This window comes from Parasteatoda tepidariorum, chromosome 10 (assembly GCF_043381705.1).
Source record: "Parasteatoda tepidariorum isolate YZ-2023 chromosome 10, CAS_Ptep_4.0, whole genome shotgun sequence".
Classification (NCBI taxonomy): domain Eukaryota; kingdom Metazoa; phylum Arthropoda; class Arachnida; order Araneae; family Theridiidae; genus Parasteatoda; species Parasteatoda tepidariorum.
The window spans coordinates 51,918,423-51,938,602 of record NC_092213.1 but is presented as its reverse complement, the minus strand read 5'-3'; the positions used below and the strand labels follow the sequence as shown (position 1 = coordinate 51,938,602).

The 20,180-nt window shown below is 28.4% G+C and overlaps 1 protein-coding gene across 1 annotated transcript in view; it reads left to right on the top strand.

Annotated features, from left to right (window-relative positions):
- The window catches only part of LOC107456160 (eukaryotic translation initiation factor 3 subunit b), a 22,536-nt gene extending 2,356 nt beyond the window's left edge, over nucleotides 1-20,180 (top strand). The window contains exons 3-18 of the mRNA XM_016073943.3: nucleotides 1,390-1,509; nucleotides 3,053-3,110; nucleotides 5,183-5,311; nucleotides 7,612-7,769; nucleotides 8,653-8,790; nucleotides 9,589-9,655; nucleotides 11,958-12,004; nucleotides 12,110-12,344; nucleotides 14,165-14,237; nucleotides 14,384-14,506; nucleotides 14,599-14,677; nucleotides 16,387-16,525; nucleotides 17,260-17,385; nucleotides 17,895-17,972; nucleotides 19,233-19,341; nucleotides 19,982-20,180. Coding sequence (XP_015929429.1) covers nucleotides 1,390-1,509; nucleotides 3,053-3,110; nucleotides 5,183-5,311; nucleotides 7,612-7,769; nucleotides 8,653-8,790; nucleotides 9,589-9,655; nucleotides 11,958-12,004; nucleotides 12,110-12,344; nucleotides 14,165-14,237; nucleotides 14,384-14,506; nucleotides 14,599-14,677; nucleotides 16,387-16,525; nucleotides 17,260-17,385; nucleotides 17,895-17,972; nucleotides 19,233-19,341; nucleotides 19,982-20,082 — 1,780 coding nt within the window. The 3' untranslated portion in view covers nucleotides 20,083-20,180. The remainder of the gene's footprint in view (nucleotides 1-1,389; nucleotides 1,510-3,052; nucleotides 3,111-5,182; nucleotides 5,312-7,611; nucleotides 7,770-8,652; nucleotides 8,791-9,588; nucleotides 9,656-11,957; nucleotides 12,005-12,109; nucleotides 12,345-14,164; nucleotides 14,238-14,383; nucleotides 14,507-14,598; nucleotides 14,678-16,386; nucleotides 16,526-17,259; nucleotides 17,386-17,894; nucleotides 17,973-19,232; nucleotides 19,342-19,981) is intronic.

Genomic DNA, 20,180 nt, shown 5'->3' with positions numbered 1-20,180 from the left:
TTTTTTTTTTTTTTTTTTTTTTTTTTTTTTTTTTTTTTTTTTTTTTTTTTTTTTTTTGTATTTAGAACAAAAATTTACGCTTATGAAACTATTACTTTTGAAAACATTAAAACTGTAAGACAAACCACGTATGATTTAATATGTTGCTTTCTACATTTTTTTTTATGCTGACCAGATATCCAAGCAATCAGGGTGTCTGACTGCGTAGCCAATGGTTACGGTTTAAATCCTGCTCAGGGCATGGATGGTTCTCTCTGTATGTTGTTCTTTGTTGTGTGGTATATAAATGTGACCCACGCTATGGACAGGTCTGTGGCGTGGGTAATGTTGCTCACCTCCGGGACATAGGTTCACAAGTGCCCCCCGGGTGACATTAAATGAGCAACAGCTCTGGCATCTTTCGATGCAAAAAACGGGAAGTTCAGAGCCTAAAATTTCATTCCTTGCTGTTATGAGTGATATATTTTGGCTCTATATTGATTTAATGATACTGGTGGCTTAAAAGTAAAAAGCTTTACATTTCTTGTGGAATAAGTAGTCCAAAATTGGACACTCTTGTTTCAGAAAGGATTAATTATTGTTTTCTAATATCCAGATTGCTGACTTGTCCTCCCAACAATCATTGTTTAACGACAGCTGTATTATGTGGTCCCAGACTAAGCACATTGCATCAGGAAGGATTGATTGTGGTATTAAGTATTCTAATAGCCATATTGCTGTATCTTCACAATATTGTCTGTGTAACGACAGCTGTAATAAGTGATTCTAGACTGTGCACTCTACGTTAGAAAAGATTCCTTTTTATTTTTTCAATAGCTAGATTGCTGATTTGTTATGCCAACAATAAATTAGTAGGGTCTGCTGTAATTATAACAAAGTGTGCATTGAAATTTTTTAATTAATAATTAAAAAACAGGGTTGCCACTCCACAGGGAAAACCTGGAAAATGCGGGACATTTAAAAATCGCCTAGAATAGCAGGGAATTTTGATTGTTTCTTTACAAACTGGGAAAATACAGGGAATTTTGTTACTTATTTTTTTCTTTTAAAAAATGGTGACCACTCAAAGCGTAATCTATGGAATATTTAACCATGATATTTCAGCTATACTAAACTATTTGATTTACTATAGCATTATTTAAATATGTTCAGCTGTTTTTCCAGCAATTAAAACTAATAAATATAGTTAGCCCAATATAGCTCACACAAGAACGCAGTAATTGTTTCCTCTTAATATATTGTGTATAATATGTACAGGGAAATTTTTTTCCAGATTTGAGTGGCAACCCTGAAAAATTAATAATTACGCATAGAAACTTTATTTTTATTTTTTTTTAAAAACTGCAATGAATGTTTTTTTTTTTTTCATTACCAATATTATTGTTTTAGGTATGTATTCTTTGAGTTTGTTTCACCTGAGCATGCAATTGAGGCAGTAAAAGCCACAAATGGTTACAAATTAGATAAGCACCACAGCTTTGATGTCAACTTATTCACTGACTATGCAAAGTAAGTATTGCTTGATATTTTATTTTATAAATCAAATTGCTTTAAACTGTTTTTTAAAAATATAGTTTTAATTTCAATTTGGCCATTAGTACATATGTTGTGCCACAATATGTGACCTGGATTATTGTGTATGCCTCAAAATATTAGCTAAGCTTTTTGTTAATGCAGTCTATCAGGATTCTTCATCTTAGTCATTTCACTTCATTTAGTTTTTATCATCAAAAAAGTCAACCTATTATATTTTCTTAAAAGATTGATTGCAAATTCCCTTTTTTTGCTCAAAATGTTCTTTTTCTAATAGATTTATACAAGCACCTTAAAAAGTTTCTTCATATGAGGCAAGGCCATATTTTATCATTGCTCCGTTACAATATTAGATGATTGGTATTGAATAAATGTGTAACTAAAACATTTTCTTTTGTGTTTAAAATGAAGAATAAGTTCTTAAAACTGATATTTTGATTAATATTAGAAAGAACTGCAATCTATAAAATATGTATGTACAGTAGAGTCCCGATTATCCGAGTTAATGGGGTCCGCAACAAACTCGGATAACTTAAAAACTCGGTTAAAGAGTATGAAAACGGAAAGAAAAGGTATAAATGTAATATATTTAAGAAATACAAAATGTATATGAGTGTACCACATACAATTCATATTATAATTAAAAAGCTTACTTAAAAACATTTAAAAAGCATACTTTACGAGAATTGAATAGTTTTTACTTTAAAAAAGGCCTTACTCGTTTTTCGTTCTACGTAACTTTGGCGCTTTTCTGTAGTAATGTTTCGCCTTTTTTAGGGATAACAGGAAGGCTGGTGTCGCCTCTTTTTGTTGTTCTATATATTCAATAGTACATTCGATAGCTTTTAGTCCATTTCGGTAGCCCGAATGAGGTCGTCGGGCTGCCGAAGCGGAGGTGCCATCCCCTCCGCAGAGGATCATCCTCCGGAATGTTTCCCAGACCATCGCCAACAGCCCATTGTGCAACTCTAGTGCGACGTAAATCAACAACAACCATCTGTACGAGAGATTTTTATATGTTGATTTTAATAATCACTGTCTTCATCATCTTCGCTAGATTCATTATCATTATTGACGATATTTACGATAATGTCATCAGACCAAGTTGTTGGATTTTGTTTTTCTGAGTGTTAGGAAGATAAAATTCAGATTTATTTTTCAGCGGTTTTTTTAAAAATAAACTAGAACAAAAAAAATCCTTGAAATATTTGATAGCTCGGTTAAAGCGGAAACTCGGATAATCGGGACTCTACTGTATACTGTCTACTGTTCTTTTGAGCAAAATTTCAAAGGTAAAAGAAAATTCTAAAAATTGCTCTTGACTCACAACTGGATCATTGTACCTTGCTCTTGTTATTTGTATTATCATTTTTGATAGAGAAATAAACAAAAAGTATTATTAGTTTAAAAAAATATCTCATGTACCTCAGGTTCTCTTAATTAAACTAAAGTTTTTTTTTTAAATGGTATCCATGAATCTACACTTGTCTCTCTAATTCTTTTTTATTTGTATTTTTAGGTATGAAAATATTCCAGATGAATGGGAACCACCTTCTCCACAACCATATGTAGATCATGTAAGCAAATATTTTTTCCAAAAATAATTATTATTATTAAAATTAATTATTATTTTTTTATATGTGTAAGAAAGAAAGAAGGAAGGCAAGTTTTACCATACTACGAGATACTTTGTTATCTTCCTATTTGAGTTTTGTTGATATATGAAGTATTGTTTAACCTTGGTTTCATGTGTACAGTATAGAACATTATTAATATTTGGCAATTATTTATATATGGCAATTTCTTTATATTATATTTATTGTTATGTTTTTAATAGCTTTATTTTTTTCATTAAATATTTTATCAGGGTTGCCACTCCACAGGGAAAACCTGGGAAATGCAGGGAATATTGATTTTTTTTCTTTACAAACTGGAAAAATACAGGGAATTCTGTTTCTTATTTTTGTCTTTTAAAAAATGGTGACCTCAAAGCATTATCTATGGGTTATTTAACCATGATATTTCAACTATACTAAACTATTTCATTTACTGTAGCATTATTTAAGTATGTTCAGCCGTTTTTCCAACAATTAAAACTAATAAATATAGTTAGCGTAATGTAGCTTACACAAGAGCACAGCAATTGTTGTTTCCTATTACTATATTGTGTATAATATGTGCCGGGAAAGCACAGGGAATTTTTTTTCCAGATTTGTGTCGCAACCCTGTGTAATAAATATATAGTTTATTGATTCTCAGTTTAAATTTTAAAAATATTTTGCTTTGGCCAATTATGATTTAAAATTAGTACGTGAATTGTTTCTATAGTTATTTTATATTTTCTGCTACAAGTTTCATAAAAAAGAAATACCACAATATGTTTAAACACTCACATAAAACTTGCATATAAAACATGTATCTAATTTTTGTCCTTCAAAATTGCTGACAATTATGCCAACTTTTAATTGAGTTTATTATCATTTTAGCACATCATCAGCGCAGCATTAATATATGCATTTAATTTTAAAATTAACTCCTTACCCTTGTTGAATCTTTTCGCTTACAACAAATATGCTTGTTATATAATGCAACAATCAAATCAGTAGGTTTGGAATCAGAAATTTATAGAATATTAAAAGCTGGCCAGAAAAATATTAAATAGTTAAAAACATTTTGCAAATTTCCCAGACTTTCTATAAAATACCCAGATATGCTCTAGAATGTTGTACCTTGTACCGTATAATTTGTTGCTGATAACTTATGTACTAAGCTTCCTTCTTAATGTCAGTCTTACATTATTTTTTCAAAAAGACCTGCATTTATGAAGGGGGAAAAGCTTTTATATGCTAGCTTTATTGCAACTTACTTTTTCGAATTGGCATTCTTCATTCTATGAGATAATATAATTAATAATTCTCATCTTTCATGTGGTCTGCAAAATATTAGCTTTTTCAACATGTTGATAAATAAAAAAAGATATTAGAATTTATCTTAGTTAAATAGCACATCTAAGCACATTTTGTGATATATATGTGTAACACATGTGAATTACGATAAGATTATTTTTTTCCTCTATTATATGATAAGGAAAGTGTGACAGTGATTTTTCACTTTGCAAAATTATATTATACTTTTATTACTTTCTTAAATATGTGAACACGCCAACGTAACTATATTCATTCAATTTAACGAGTATGTAGTAGACCTTTCATTCATTTTAATCTATGAGGTCTGTCATTGATTTGGTAAATCAGCTATTAGTCTGTAGATTTTTCAAAGTTAAGAATCACTGCTTATAAATGTTAGTAATATATGTTGAGCAGGAAGAATTAGTTACAGCAGCTGTTGGTGTACTTCATATGTTCAAAAATATTTAAAATTTGTCCTACTTACCCCTGAAACATTTAGAGTATCTCCCTCTTTTGCTTACCATAAATTGTTGCAGATATGTTTTATGCTTCTCTTCAATAAAGTTTTATTCTTTAATTTTTTTATAGTGTGTTTCAATTCCTTTTTTTTCCAACTTGGTATGAATTTTTACTTTTGTACTTGATAAATGTTTTTTAGGCTAATTGCTAAAAGTTTATATGACACTAATTGTAATAGGTTCATTATTTTTTTAATTAATTTAATTTTTATAATCCTTAAGGGAAATTTGAACTACTTTTTGTTGGAATCAGATGCATGTGATCAATTTAGTGTTATGTATGATGGAGGTGCTAAAACAGCCATTTATTTGAATACAAACCCTGAACCATCTCTTCTGCAAGAGCGAGAAGTAAGCTAATTTGTTTGTTTCTTATTACTAAATGTGCTTTGTATATGTTTGTGAGTGATTTTAATTTTTAGTAAGTCTTTAACTTTTGTAACTTTATTATTTTCTTCGTCAATCAAGTTATCATGCAAATTCTGGCACCATATGAATGTGTTCATTAAAATTCATGAATCAAATTTTTATCAATTTAAAAAAGTTAGGGTAGTCAGTATTTTCAATGTCATAGATTTCTACTTGTTAAACATGTTTGTTTTTTTTTTTTTTTTTTTTTTTTTAAATATTTATCTAAAACGCTTTATAATTTAACAAAAAGAACATATTTTTTTGTATTAAGTAAGTTTTATTGTCCTAAACTTTCGGGGCCATATTTTCAATACTATCCCTTATATTTTTGGAGCCATGATTTTCTTCTTTTCTTTTTCAGAGAAAGTAAATTTTGTGTCCAATTTCGTTTCTTAAAATATCGTCTACACTAACTAATTAGCATATTTAAGACGCCACCTCAAGCAATTAAGATTGAATCTTCATACGTGAAAATCCGACTACTTAGTTCAAAAGTTATTCAGGGTGCTTCTTCTGTACACAGTACATATATTTATAAATACAGGGATGTGAATCTTTCGCGGATTTCCGCTTTTTTTTTTTCCATTTTTTCCGCTAATTTCCGCGAAAAATAAATTTTGCACAAGTTAAAATATTTTATGAGGAATTTAATCTTCCACGGAGCGAAAGTATTGAAGTCCTCATTCCTCCCTCTGAAGTTTCTCCAAAAATCATTTCCTTGGGATAAAACTGGTTGACCTTTATACAGGGATGAGATTTTTTAGCAGATTTTCACTTTTGTCTCTCGAATTTCAACCTTTTTATCAAAAACTCTGATTCTCTAAATGTTTCGGGGTAGTTTTTTTTTATATATATATATATAAAAATATCCCGCTTTTTTTTTTTTAAGTTCAGTCGTTGAAATGAAATTATATTTATTTGCGATTTTCAACGATAAACAGAAAATTCAAACTGCGTCCTATCTGCTAACTCTTCCGTATTCCGCCGAATACGAAAATACGAGCTATTCCGCTATATCCGCCGAATAGCTCGTATTTTCGTAATTCAGGCGTCACTGCTTCCTGTTTTCTGGCGTGGAAGCCAACAAAACAAAAAAAAAGAATAGAGGTGGATTTGGGGTGAAAATATTTATTTGCTCATTCAATTAATCTTTTAAATATTTATTTATTATGTCTAAACAAAAACAATACAAACAAGACTTTTTGAAATCCCAAGTCCAGACTCGGCAAATACCTCGATTCTCATTCACGCGATTTTAATATCATTCATCGATTTTTGTATTTACCTGATTTAAAAGTTGCGCATTACGATTCTTATTTACGCTATTTAAATATCAGACATTACGATTCTTATTTACGAGATTTAAAAATCCAATATCGCGTTTTGTATTTATGCATTTTTAAAATCGCCATTTTATTATCAAACATCGATTTTTGTATTTACCTAATTTAAAAGTTGACCATTGCGATTCTTATTCAGGCGATTTAAATATCGTACGTTGAGATTCTTAATTACGAGATGTAAGGATCCAATATTGCGATTTGTATTTACACGCTTTTAAAACCCTATGTAGCGATTCATATTCACCCGAGCTTAAAATCCAATGTTGTGATTAATTTTTGCGGTTGTAATATCAAACATCAATTTCGTATTTATGCGTGCTTTAAAAATTAGACATTTGGATTCGGATTTGCGCGATTTAAAATTTATGCATCGTGATTCGTATTTACGTGATCTAAAAATTATGCATCATGATTTTTTTTTTCATTTTTTAAATTGGATATAGAGTTTCATATTCACGTTATTTAGAAGCCTCATATCGGGATTCATATTCTCTCAGTTTAAAATCATGCATGTGATTCATATTCGTATAATTTTAAAATTAATCATCGGGATTTATAATCACATGGTTTACAACTTTAAAAATTAAAAATCATACACACACAAATATATATATATTCTTGGATTTCCTCTTTTTTACTTTCTGACTGCTCTCATCCCTGTAAATAATGAAAAATCATATAACTTACCAAAATTTAGTTATTTTGTAATTAGCTTTAATTGAATGATAGCGTGATTCATTATTTTATGATACAGTAGACTTAAACAACTTTCAAGATTTTTAACCTACAGTTTAAAATCATTTCTGAGATAATTTTTTAATTTTATTACTGTTGTGACAAGCATCTTAATTTTTTATTGAACTTATAATAGATTTTAAACTTTTATTTTTTCTATAGTCATGGACTGAAACCTATGTTGAATGGTCACCTTTAGGAACATATTTAGCAACATTTCATCCTAGGGGAGTGGCTCTTTGGGTCGGTGAAAAATATGAACAATTCCAACGTTTCAGCCATAACAATGTTCAATGCATCAGCTTTTCCCCAAATGAAAAGTAAGTTGTATTGTCCATATAATCTTAGAATATATGACATTATTAGTATTTATGTCATGTAAAGTGAGTATTGTTTAGTAATTCAATCTAAATTGCTGCTTTTATGTTAAAATATTTTTAAAACACTATACGATCAACTTGTTAACTTTCATCTGGAAGTCACCCATAAATGTTATATAAAGTAGTAAATTGAAAAACATCTTAAATGTATGTGTGTTAAACATTCTATTTTCAGCTATAATCTATGACATTACTAAAGAATTTGCAATCGAGGAAACTAAAAATGTAAAAATTGTAATGAAAAAGCTTAATGCAGACGAAAAGAATTAATTTCTTCAGTGCATTTAAAGCAGATAAAATAAAACCCAAATGGGCCGCGGGTCATTTTTTAAGAGAGAAAACATAATTTTGATTTTGCATCAGGAATATTTTATACCACCATTTAATTTTTTTACTTTCCTCATGTTTAGCACAATATATGTAAATTCCAACTCTTGCCGTTACATTATCCATGTGGTCCATTATCAAATTATTCTTAATGTTATTAAGCTATGTTTGTCTAATTTATATATTGTTTAAAGATATACACAGAATGATTGATTTATTGTTTAATAGTAATAATGTAAAAAGTCATTATTTTATTATTTACTGCTTAACATTTAGTCTATCAGTAAAAAATTTCATATTTCGTTGGCAAGACAGTTTGATTTCTATATCCTCATAGCATGTTAGTTTGCCTGTGTTTATGTTACTATTCTTTTTGATTTTTTTAGTATGTTTTCAAATTTTATAAAAATGTATTTTATTAAAATTTAACATTCTATTTTTATTAATAGCTTTTTTTATACAAATGTTAAATATTCTTGGGGTTATTTCATTCTAGGTATTTAGTGACATTCAGTAATATCCCAGAATCCAGAGATGACCCTCATTGTATAATGATTTGGGAAATTAGAACTGGTATCAAAAAGAGAAGTTTCCATTCTGAGTCCCATCCATTATCCACGTGGCCTATGTTCAAGTAATTGTTCAGATAAATATTTCATTTCATGTTTAAACTTTATTCTGACATTTCTAGTTGTTGTTTTAGTAATTATTGGAATATTGCTGTTTATTTTTGCTCATTTATCTTTCTTATTTTTGTTCCCTGCTAAGGACTGATATAATGGTCTCCAAATTTTTTGTTCTCAACATATATCGTTCCACAGAGTTTGGTGTTTCTGCTTTGAAATTTCGTGAATTGTATACTCCGTATTATAATATGTATTCAGTCTTCAGTTATTATTACTAATAAAGATTTATTTAGAAATAAAGAATATCTAGTTTCCTTTAGTATGGTCTAAGTGTATATGGTCATGAAATAGTCTTATTTTTGACAATATGAAGAAAAAATTTAATTACTTTTATGCTATTTTGCTTTGTTCTGCTTATTATCAATTGTACATGAAAGTGAGGCTAAAGAAATATTCAACAATTTGTCCCTATTTCCACAATTTTAATGTATAACATCGTTTTATTTATTGAAGCAATAAAGAAAAATACAATGGAAATAAAAATATGGCCATATGATTCTGTTATTATGAATTAAATATTTCGTATTCTTTTACTTCGTTTTATTTATTAATTTTTAATTCAAAAAGCAATGTGTTATCAATTTGTTTCAAATATTGAACCACTTAGTTTATAAAATTTTTTGAATTATAAAGTTAAAGGAGATCTACTCAATATCAAATTTAATTTTTTACGAATGTGATTTTGTTTTTTTCCTCTACATGCTTCCAGCATATAATATTCTGACTTTCCTATTCTATTCTTATAGGTGGAGTCATGACGACAAATACTTCGCCAAAATTGGAAAAGATGTTTTAAGCATATATGAAACTCCAGTAAGTATTTTTGTGTGTGTGTGTCTTTATGATTTATTTTTATCTGTTGTTTTTTCTCTGAATTACACATCATAACTGACCCTTGTTGCTTACTTGTTGCACTGATTCCTGTTAAAAATAGTACTTTTGTGATTACTGCTTTTACAGGGTTGCTTTTCCAAACCTGTTTCTTTCATTTAAGCTGTTCTCAAACTTTTTTATAATAAACCAGTTATTTTAAGTTTGTCATTGCAGGGTTCCCACGGTCCTTAAACACTGCTTAATTTATTTTATTTTTTTGGAAAATAAGGGCCCTTTAAGGTATTTAATTTTGGTACAAAGTTTTTAAAAGTTCTTAATTTTTTAGCATAGCTATAGTTGATAGGAACAGTTTTTCAGTTATATTTTTTAAAACAAAATGTCGTTGTTTTTGTTGCTTTAATATTAGTTCATGCATTTCGTCTGAATGTTTAGTAACATTATGTAAAGTTAATTCCTAATAACAGGTTTTGCTGGAGATAATTTTGTNCCCAATTTTGGGTCGCGACCCATAGGTTAAGAACCGCTGCTTTAAGGTATTTAATTTTGGTACAAAGTTTTTAATTTTTTAGCATAGCTATAGTTGATAGGAACAGTTTTTCAGTTCAATTTTTTAAAACAAAATGTCGTTGTTTTTGTTGCTTTAATATTGGTTCATGCATTTCGTCTGAATGTTTAGTAACATTATGTAAAGTTAATTTCTAATAACAGGTTTAGCTGGAGATAATTTTGTTAAAGTTTATCATAGAAGTAAACATAACACATTTGCTGGTCTAGTAGCAAAATATAAAAAATTGCAAATCTTAATTTCTGCACTTAATTTTACAATGAAGTCATTAAAAATGGAATACAGATTAGTTTCATACGTTAATTTTTACAATCTGAATGACGTTAACTTTTAACAATGTGATAAAGTTTTTTTTTTAAAAAAAATGACTCAATTTTACAAAAATTACCTAATACTTCTTTGGCGGTCCATGTTAATTAATAAAATTATATCAGTGCTTAAATTATAATTAAATTGTTTTTATTATTTCTTTTGCTTATTGATATTTTTAGAAAGGTGAATAATTGGCACTGTCACTGGTGGCATAAGTATTTTCGATGATAAACAATCAAGTCCATAATTTTTCAAGAAAGTACTTAATTTTTTCAAAAAAAAGTCCTTAAAAGTGCTTAACTTTCGCTCTGTTAAAAGATTGGGAACCTTGCATTAGTAGTTTATTTATTCTTTATCAGGTTATTAAATCTTAATTTACAAAACTCTTTGTCGGGCTGGTCTTGACATGTGCTTCGGAAGCTTTGACGATGAAAAAAACTGGAGAAAAATTTTGTTGCAATATTTGAGAGAAAGATTTTGCAGAGTATGCTTGGTGGTGCAAATGAAATCAATAACTGGAGATTTAACTATAAACTGTACAAGATTTCTAAACAACCTGGTGTTATTAAATGCATAAGATTAAATAGAATGAATTAGGTTTCCCATGTGATTCAAATAAGTAATGACTATACAATAAAAAAGAAATTCCTTTTTCGACCCACTGAAACAAGAAAGCGAGGGAGGGTGCTTTTGGTGTAGTCTTAATTTTCTTGCAATTAGTGAAAAAAAAATTGGAGATCAACAATAAATCGAAAGTCATTGTGAATAATTATTCATGGGAAGAATTTGGCCCACATTGGGCTGGCTGGCCAACTATGATGATGATGAAGAAGTTGCGTAGATTCTATCTTATTCCTAGATTATTTTTTTTTTCATAGTATTAGGAGAAAAAATAAGCGTTAAAAGATTTTAATATAAATGTTAAGAACTTGAATTATTGTGAAATGTAAAATTATATTCTCATTTATGATCAATCTCTAAATCCTAGTAAAAGCTTCAAAAATATTAATAAATTAAAGAAAACATTTTGAAACTTAAAAATAACTTTTTTTTGGTGAAAGTGACCTTATATAACAGTGTACCTTATGCAGCGCTGAAAAGTTGAGGTGGAACAAACTATTAACTTCTTTTATACAGAAAAATCACTATCAATCAAACGAAAATAAGTTAAGACTTTTATTACATCAACTAACAATCTTAATAAAAATGACATCATTTATGTTTGAAACTAATATGTTTCTGTTCTTAAGTCTAAGATTTTTTTTTTACCCTATGACTTTTGATTTTTTCACCCTATAGCTTGACTAAGATTTTTTCACCCTATAACTTGAAAACTTTTTCATGTTTGAATTTATACATTGTTGCATTTTGATTTCAAATTTTTTCCCCCATTTCTTTTTCCAGTCTTTTGGTCTCTTAGGAAAGAAAAGTATTAAAATCACTGGTATTAAGTGAGTGTAATTTCATTATTTTATAAATGTGATTACTATTAAATTCTTAAATATATCTACAAAAGATTTTTTTAATTAACTTCTTGCATATTATTTATTTCCTAGAAATTTCACTTGGTCCCCCACAAGCAATATTGTAGCTTACTGGGTAGCTGAAGAAAAAGATGTACCTGCAAGAGTAACTTTGTTAGAAATTCCAAGCAGAGTAGAACTTAGATCAAAAAATCTTTTTAGTGTAGCAGATTGCACAATGCATTGGCAAAGATGTGGAGGATATCTATGTGTAAAAGTTGATAGGTACACAAAAGCTAAAAAGGAAAAGAATGAATGGAAGTACAGTGTGAGTATGTCTACACAAGCCATTATTTTATTTAACCCAATTTACTATTTTATTTTCACTAGAAAAACTAATACATTTAACCACCCATTCTCAGAATTTTTTTTTATTTTGTTCCCCTCAGAAAGTTCATTTTAGCAAATATTGCACCTGAGCAGCTTATATGTATAGTAAATAGTCAGGGTGTGTAGCGTTTTTAAAAAGTACTTAAAGGTGCTCATTTTTGTTTTTTAAAAACCCTTAGATGTGCTTTTTTTCATTAGGTGTTTTTTAAAAGTGCTTAATTTTCCCTTTTTCAAAATGAGATTTTTCCTTTACTATGTTAATTTTTTTTTATGCTTGTGAATTATGCAAAAAGACACAGTTCACATTGTTCTATTCAACAGTTTCATAATTAATTCCATCCCAATCTATTTCGGCGTATTGTCAGTCCGTAGCGTATGAAAACGCCATATGTTTTACATGATTCAAAATTTCATGATTTTTGACAATTGTCAAAAACAATGCAAAAGCTTTTTTATTTTTTTTTTATTTTTTTTTGACATGATGGTTAAAATAAGATAAAACCGTCAATTGTCAAAAACTTTCCAAAAGTGCTTAAAAATATTTTTTTAGTGCTTAAAAGGTGCTTATTTTTTGTTGAATAATTTGACTCTGCACCCTTGTTATGCATACTAAAATCATTTGCTCTAAGCAAGCATGGCTAGACTAATCATATTAAGATGGACATATGAAACTAATGTCATAGGTTATCAGAGATGGTTGTGTTCCTAAAAAAATCTGTATTTTTGCTAACCGCAATCCGGAAGTTTCTGGAAATCCAAGGTCTAGAATTTTCACGAAATCACATTTATGTCTAAAAATTCTTATATATTTTATTTGGAAATATTAGAACTAGAATTTATACATGGCATCTCTTTCATTTGTAAATATATATTCTGGTAGAATAATAAATGTGATTAGACATAAATGTAAACTTATACATAATTATTCATTTAAATTAGGCTGCATATGATTTATTTAGAATTTCGTGTTTTTAAACTATCAATGATTTAAATTTATGAAGACATTAATGATTTTACTCAAGAAATGTTCAGGATTTTTGAGTTAGGCTCACAATCACACCTGGGTTATGTAATAAAATATAAAAAATTCCGACTTTTATTTCTGAGGTTATTTATTGCAATACTTTTTTAAAGCAAACTCTTAATGTTACAAATTTTTGGTTTTAAAATTACTTGTTCTTCCCATTAAGCCACATTTATGCAAAGTGACTGAAAAATACTACTGAGTAACTATTTCCTTGTTTTACACGCTTATTCCTCTGAGGTACCTTAAGAGAGATTTTAAGTCTGCTCTCACTTCTGTGTGTAATCAACTGACTACTCAATGCAAACTGCATATAAAATATTTTCAAACTTGGTCTGGTTGATTACCAATGTGATATCAAGTTATAATAAAAATGAATAAGCTACGTAATAAGATATTTGCAGAAAAATATCTGATATTTAAAAACTTTTTGGGTGTAAGAATACTAAATGTTACATTATTTTATCATCCAAATATGATACCTTACTTCTTTTATTACCTTCATGCAATGTGATACAAAGAATGCAGACTTTATTTTAAATTTTTCTAAATATTCTGTAGCTTTGCTTATCTAGTTATGGTTGTTTTAGTTACATGAACTTTAATTACTCGATAACTGTTTGCCACAGTTTAATAAAAGTTTGGATTGCAATGTGTTTTTAAAAAACGAAATTTACTGCCTAACTCCCGTAATAAAAAATTTGCCTACAATATTTTTTCTTTCCATTTTGTAGGGAATGTATTACAATTTTGAAATTTTCCACATGCGAGAAAAGAATATACCTGTTGACAGTGCAGAAATAAAAGGTAAGTTCTCTTCATTCCTCACATTATTAAGGTATTATTAGGTTATTAATAATTGATTAGATGTTGAGGATATGTTATTTACATTGGACTATGAACAGCTTATGATTTTCTGCTCTAAAATTTTGTTTCAAACATTTATTTTTCAGAAAATATAACAGCTTTTGCCTGGGAGCCTGTTGGTAATAAATTTGCAGTTATTCATGGAGACAGTCCTCACATTACTGTAAGTTTCTATGGTATTAAACCTGGTGGAACAGTTAGCTTACTTAGTAAGTATATTCTAGGAATTTAAAATTTTAAAAAAAAGCAAGCTCTGTAATATAATGCATTAGACTAAGACTTTATTGGTTTTATTTTTTAGAAAAATTTGAGAGGAAGCAATGTAACCGAATCTTCTGGTCACCTAATGGACAATTCGTAGTGCTTGCTGGATTACGATCGTATGTATTATCTTTTAACCCCTTGGTTAATTTATACGAGTCTTGTGACGCATAAGAAAGTTGATGATTTTTTAAGCTTAATATAAATAAGATAATATGTAAATATATTCATAAGCAATGTGAATCATCTGTGGAATTTATTAATAACCGTTAAAATTATAACTTAAAAAATGCACTAATTTTTAATGTCAAAAGATTTAATTTTCTTGACTATTCGATTTTTCTTTCTATTTTATGAAGTTCAAGGTTTTATTTATGAATTAATGATGCAAGTGATTTATGTCCAGTACAGAAAATAACATAACTAATTTTTCCACAGTGAAAATTGCAAACCTCTAATAGTTTGATTTTATTTAAGGAAACTAAGTGGGCAAAAGTGCATATGGTTAAAACATGGATTTGTGAGTGCTTTAAAAGCAGAAAAAATGTTCTGCAACCCCCTTCTGAAAAGGTTGCCAGAGCTGCCAACTTTCTTCGCTTTGGGGGAAAATTTATTTTAGTAGCGGCTAGTTTATGTTTTTTTATCCATGATTCTTGTCTTAAAATTTTACTTAAAATTATTTTATACACTCATGTAAATTTTTCAAATGAAAGGCCAGTTTGTTCCAACTCTCGCATGATGAGACCTTAAAAATGTTGGCAAAATTATCAAAAATTCTGAAAACATTTTATTTTTACCTGTCTACCACTCTTTAAAGTTACCGCAAAATGCATAGTATTTGGCAATCACAGGATTTGCACTTATCTACAATATACTGAATTCTTTATTTAACTTCAATATAGTGAATTTTCGATTATTGATATCCTTGATGTCTCGGGATAGAGCTCTCTTCTTCCAGCGATGACTGATCTCTTCATATTCTGCATCGAGCTTGCACTGACCACAGTCTGACGCAAAATATCCCCTTTGGTTAATAGGGGTCCTACTCCTTGCCGTTGAGTTAACTGTATGAAGTTTTCCTCTCCCTTTAATTCAAATGCAGGCCAAGAAAGGATAGTTTATCCTGGTGCTTGATTCAGTATCTTTCTAATCTTTTGGGTTGGGTTTAAAATTAAAGAACTGCAGAGTTCAACATTGATAGAAATAACAGCAAAGGTCAGTTGTTCAAATCTGATTATAAAAGTTTAATTGTTAACTTTGTTCATAATTAATAGCTGCTAACTTTGTTTATCAGTAAAATGACAAAATTAAATGAAATGCATGGCATTATCTAATAAGAGCAAAGCTTTATCACTACCCTCAGAGTACAAAAAGATACCCTAAATTTTGTTCTTAATTTAAAAGCCTGCATGTTATATGTAGGATGAAATTCTATTCTCTATTCATACCATTGCCAAAGAACTTCACAACGTACTGGCTTATGAATGTGTTTGAACTATCAAAAGGTTCCTTGGAGTTAAAAATGTTTCTGCCAATAATTAATCAATATTCTTTTTCTGTGTTTTCTTTCAATGTTTTCTTCTAAAAGTAGTTCATATTTGAATATATTTTAACCCTTAATAAAATTAAGGTATGAAATATTTTTTTTAACTTAATTTGCCATTAAAGTATAGATTAAGGTATGTAAATTTGCATTTATGTAAAAGCTCATTTATATGAAAATAAACATTTTTTTAAGTAAGATAACCTAATTTGCCATTAAGGTATAGATTTTTTAGGTATGTAAATTTGCAGCTATGCAAATTTTTTTTTTTTTTTTTTTTAATAGAATGAGCGGGAGGCTAGAATTTGTTGATACGTCTGATTTCACTATAATGTCTGGAAATGAGCATTTTATGGCTACTGATATTGAATGGGACCCTACTGGGCGATATGTAGTTTCTGGTATCAGTTGGTGGATGCACAAGGTATATTTTACTCTATATAGATATATTTTCAAGGTATATTCAAAGTATATATATCACTCAAGGTATATTTTGCATGTATGATATTTGCATTTTTTCTTTCATATATTTTACTCAAATTATTTCTTCCAATTAAGATTTATTTGACATTTTTAATATTTATGGCAATTTCATAAATCCAAAGTAATTTTAAACAGTCATTGATATAATAATCTTAAATTTCTCAAAAATTTACTCAAACCCTAAACTTTAAACAAAATATCTATTTTATTAAATTTATTACTAACACATTATTAATCTAGATAACATCTATTCCTGTAATAAAATAAAGAATTTGTGTGTGTGTCTGCACACTGGATAGCAAGTGTATTGTCGGCACTAAAAATACGACATGCAGCTAATAGAGTACAATTGTGAACAAATTGTGTTTTTTTTTTTCTGATAGCTTTTCATAACAGTTCTTTCTTGAAAACCATAATTCAGCCTATATTATTCATTTTCTGCATAATTATTAAGTATTTTATTTTTAATATTTTAAAAATAATTAGTTTTTTTTTTCTTCTGTTTTTGGTAGTATAACCACAGCTGCTGATGAACTTTTTTTTATTATGCTGGGATTCTGTTCTAGTGTTCTAGAAGTTCTAGTATTTAGGGTTGCAAATTTGATTAGAAGTTCTATTTATTCTTTATCTAGTTATTTTTCTTCTTTTTTTTTATTTATTACGTTTTATGTTTAGGTGGACAATGCCTTCTGGATGTGGTCTTTCCAAGGACGGTTACTTAGGAAGCACGATTTAGAAAGGTTCTGTCAATTACTGTGGAGGCCCAGGCCACCAACACTATTGTCTGAAGAAAAAATCAGGGTAATGGTCGTGCATATGGATGTTTTAAAATTTTTATTAATTTGAAATATGAAATGTTGTTTATTTGTATCATTATTTTTACTATTGAATGCTTTGTCACATAATAAGTTCAGCTATGAATTAAATTATAAATACATTTTACTGGACTGCTATGCTCCTTGAAAAATTGAGAAAACCTGATAATAGTCCAAAAAGTCGCCAAGTTTGATTTGGCGAACGCCAAGTATGTGATATTGGCACCATTATTTCTCAAAGAACACATTGCTTCTTCTTTCCCCTTTGGCATTAATTTAAATAAAAATATATAATATAATGTAAAAATAGCAAATTTTAATTTTTGTGGTTCACTATGTTTTGTCAGTTGCACTGCCAGTGCATATTACAATATTAGATTGGAATTTATTTTTTTAATGTATCTGGAAAACTCAAGTAATTTTATTCTTCTATTTGAGTAAAAACCTTGATTTTATGAACTTGTTTGGTTTTTAATATTCTTATGTCTTGTTTAGGAAATAAAGAAAAACCTTAAGAAGTACAGTGCACAGTTCGACATCAAGGATAGAATGACTTTGTCCAAAGCATCAAAAGTAAGATTTTTAATAGAATTTTTATTTCTAAGGTTTATGAAAAAATGGTGTGAGGTATGCTACCAGGGAAAGTACGCATAGTTTATTGTAATTAATTGTAGTGTAATGTTAGTTTCCCTTTGAAAAAGTGTAAGCTTAGGAACTAAGATGAAAGTGGGAAGGGAAAAAATCTTTATATTTTTATTTAAGTTTCATAATATTTTCATTAAGTTTTTTAAATGTAAGTGGACCAACTTATTACTTGTAATAATGATTTTTCTTGGTGATAAAAATTTGGTATATGATATTAAAGTTAATCAGTAATTAGGTGATAAGTTAGATTTTTAGACTTAGATTTTTGTTCTGAAATGATTGTGCTATTCAGATTTGTCATTCCAAAAAACTTTCAACTCTTAATGATTGAAAAACAATGTAAAAAAGATAATGGCTCTGAGATAATTTACTCCTGACAAAAATGCTTAGCTTTAATGCTCATTGTATTTAAATTTCAAAATTCTTTAAATTTTTTTTAATTATTTCTCTAATGGAATGCTGAACCCAGTAACAAAGTTAATAAAAATTTATCAAAGTTTGTGTAATCCTTTACATATCTTTATATATTCGGTATGATCAATAATAATCTTTTTTTGTTCGGTTGAATGTGCTTTTATAAGTAACTTTTATTTAAATCTAAAAAATACACTCGATAACATTTTTAAATAGTTAAACTATTAATTTAAATCAAAATTTTTATTTAATTAAATAAAGTAAATATTAATTTAAGAAATAGAATGAGCCACTCAATATTGAATATATTTAAAATTATGTATAAATTGATTTTATGGTGACTTATATAATCTAGAAAAGAATTTGTACTTTCAACAATACTTTCAATAATTAGTGCACATGTCCTAATTGAGGTATTTTTTAAATGATTAAAAGATGGTTATTTTTTGTTGAAAAATTTGGCTATACACATTGAATACTTAGGGTAATCACTGGTATTAATGAATATTTTTAATTCATTAATGGCATACTAACAAATATGGGCTACATGTCATTCTTACATGGCTTTCTTTATATATGAATCAATAACTGATTTTGTGTATTATTACCCTACAAATATCTTAAGTTTAGGGTGGAATGTATTATCATGCCATATTTATAATTTTATGTGTCAATAATTATCCCTAGTTTAAAAATTTCCCAGTTGCTTGTCATGATTTAATGCATGACCTCTTGTAGTGTATTTGCCAAATTTGACATCCAATTATTTTTTAGGAAATTGTGGAAAAACGAAGGAAACTGATAGAAGACTTCAAGAGTATTAGGCAAAAGAGGTTAGATGAATTTAATAGCAGAAAAAAGCTTAGGCTTGAATTGCGTAATGGTAAGTGATTATTTAAATTGGTATTTTTTGTATGTCAATTGAATTTTAGAGCAATTTAGTGAAATCTTATATTTTTTTTTATTAAAGGGGGGGAATGTCAGGGAATTTTATTTCAACTCCAAAAATCAGGGAATGGTTACGGAAAGTTAAATTTTTTTGCAAAAACCTGGAAAATTCCTTTATTATACCCTGGAAAAAAACCAGTCTTAAAATTGTCAGTAACAGTACTTAGTTGTTGAGATTCGAGTTAAATAATTCTAGCATCTATTACAATTATTTATTGTAAAAATTTCACATTTTAGACAAACTGCAATGCTTCTTTCCACATATAATGATATTTATTTTACATGGAAAATCTAATACTTGGCATTACAAATAAAAGAATCGAAATTTTCGGATGAAAAATTTCGTAGTATAGATAAAAGGTGGTATTAGTTTTCATTGAAATTTACCCGATATACCTAGGAGAGTCAGGGAATTTTTTCTGAAATTGAGTGGGAACCCTGTTTAATTACTGGTATCAATTTTACATGAATAGCTATTTTCTGTTGACAAAAAATATCAGTTGCTTATGATATGCTTAGTGTTGGGTATATCCTATATTATAAAATACACTTATTTTTAATTTCTTATGTTGCAGGTATTGATACAGATGAACTTGATGCAGAATCTGAAAATCTTGAAGAGGAGGTTGTAGAATTTCTTGTAAAGGAAGAAGTTATTGTACTAGACGAAGAATAAACTATATGAACAAGTGAACTTTTAGGACTGGAAAATTTTTTAACATTTTGTAGACAAAAGTCAATAAACATCTGTTTCTGTTTTCCATGTTCAAGAAA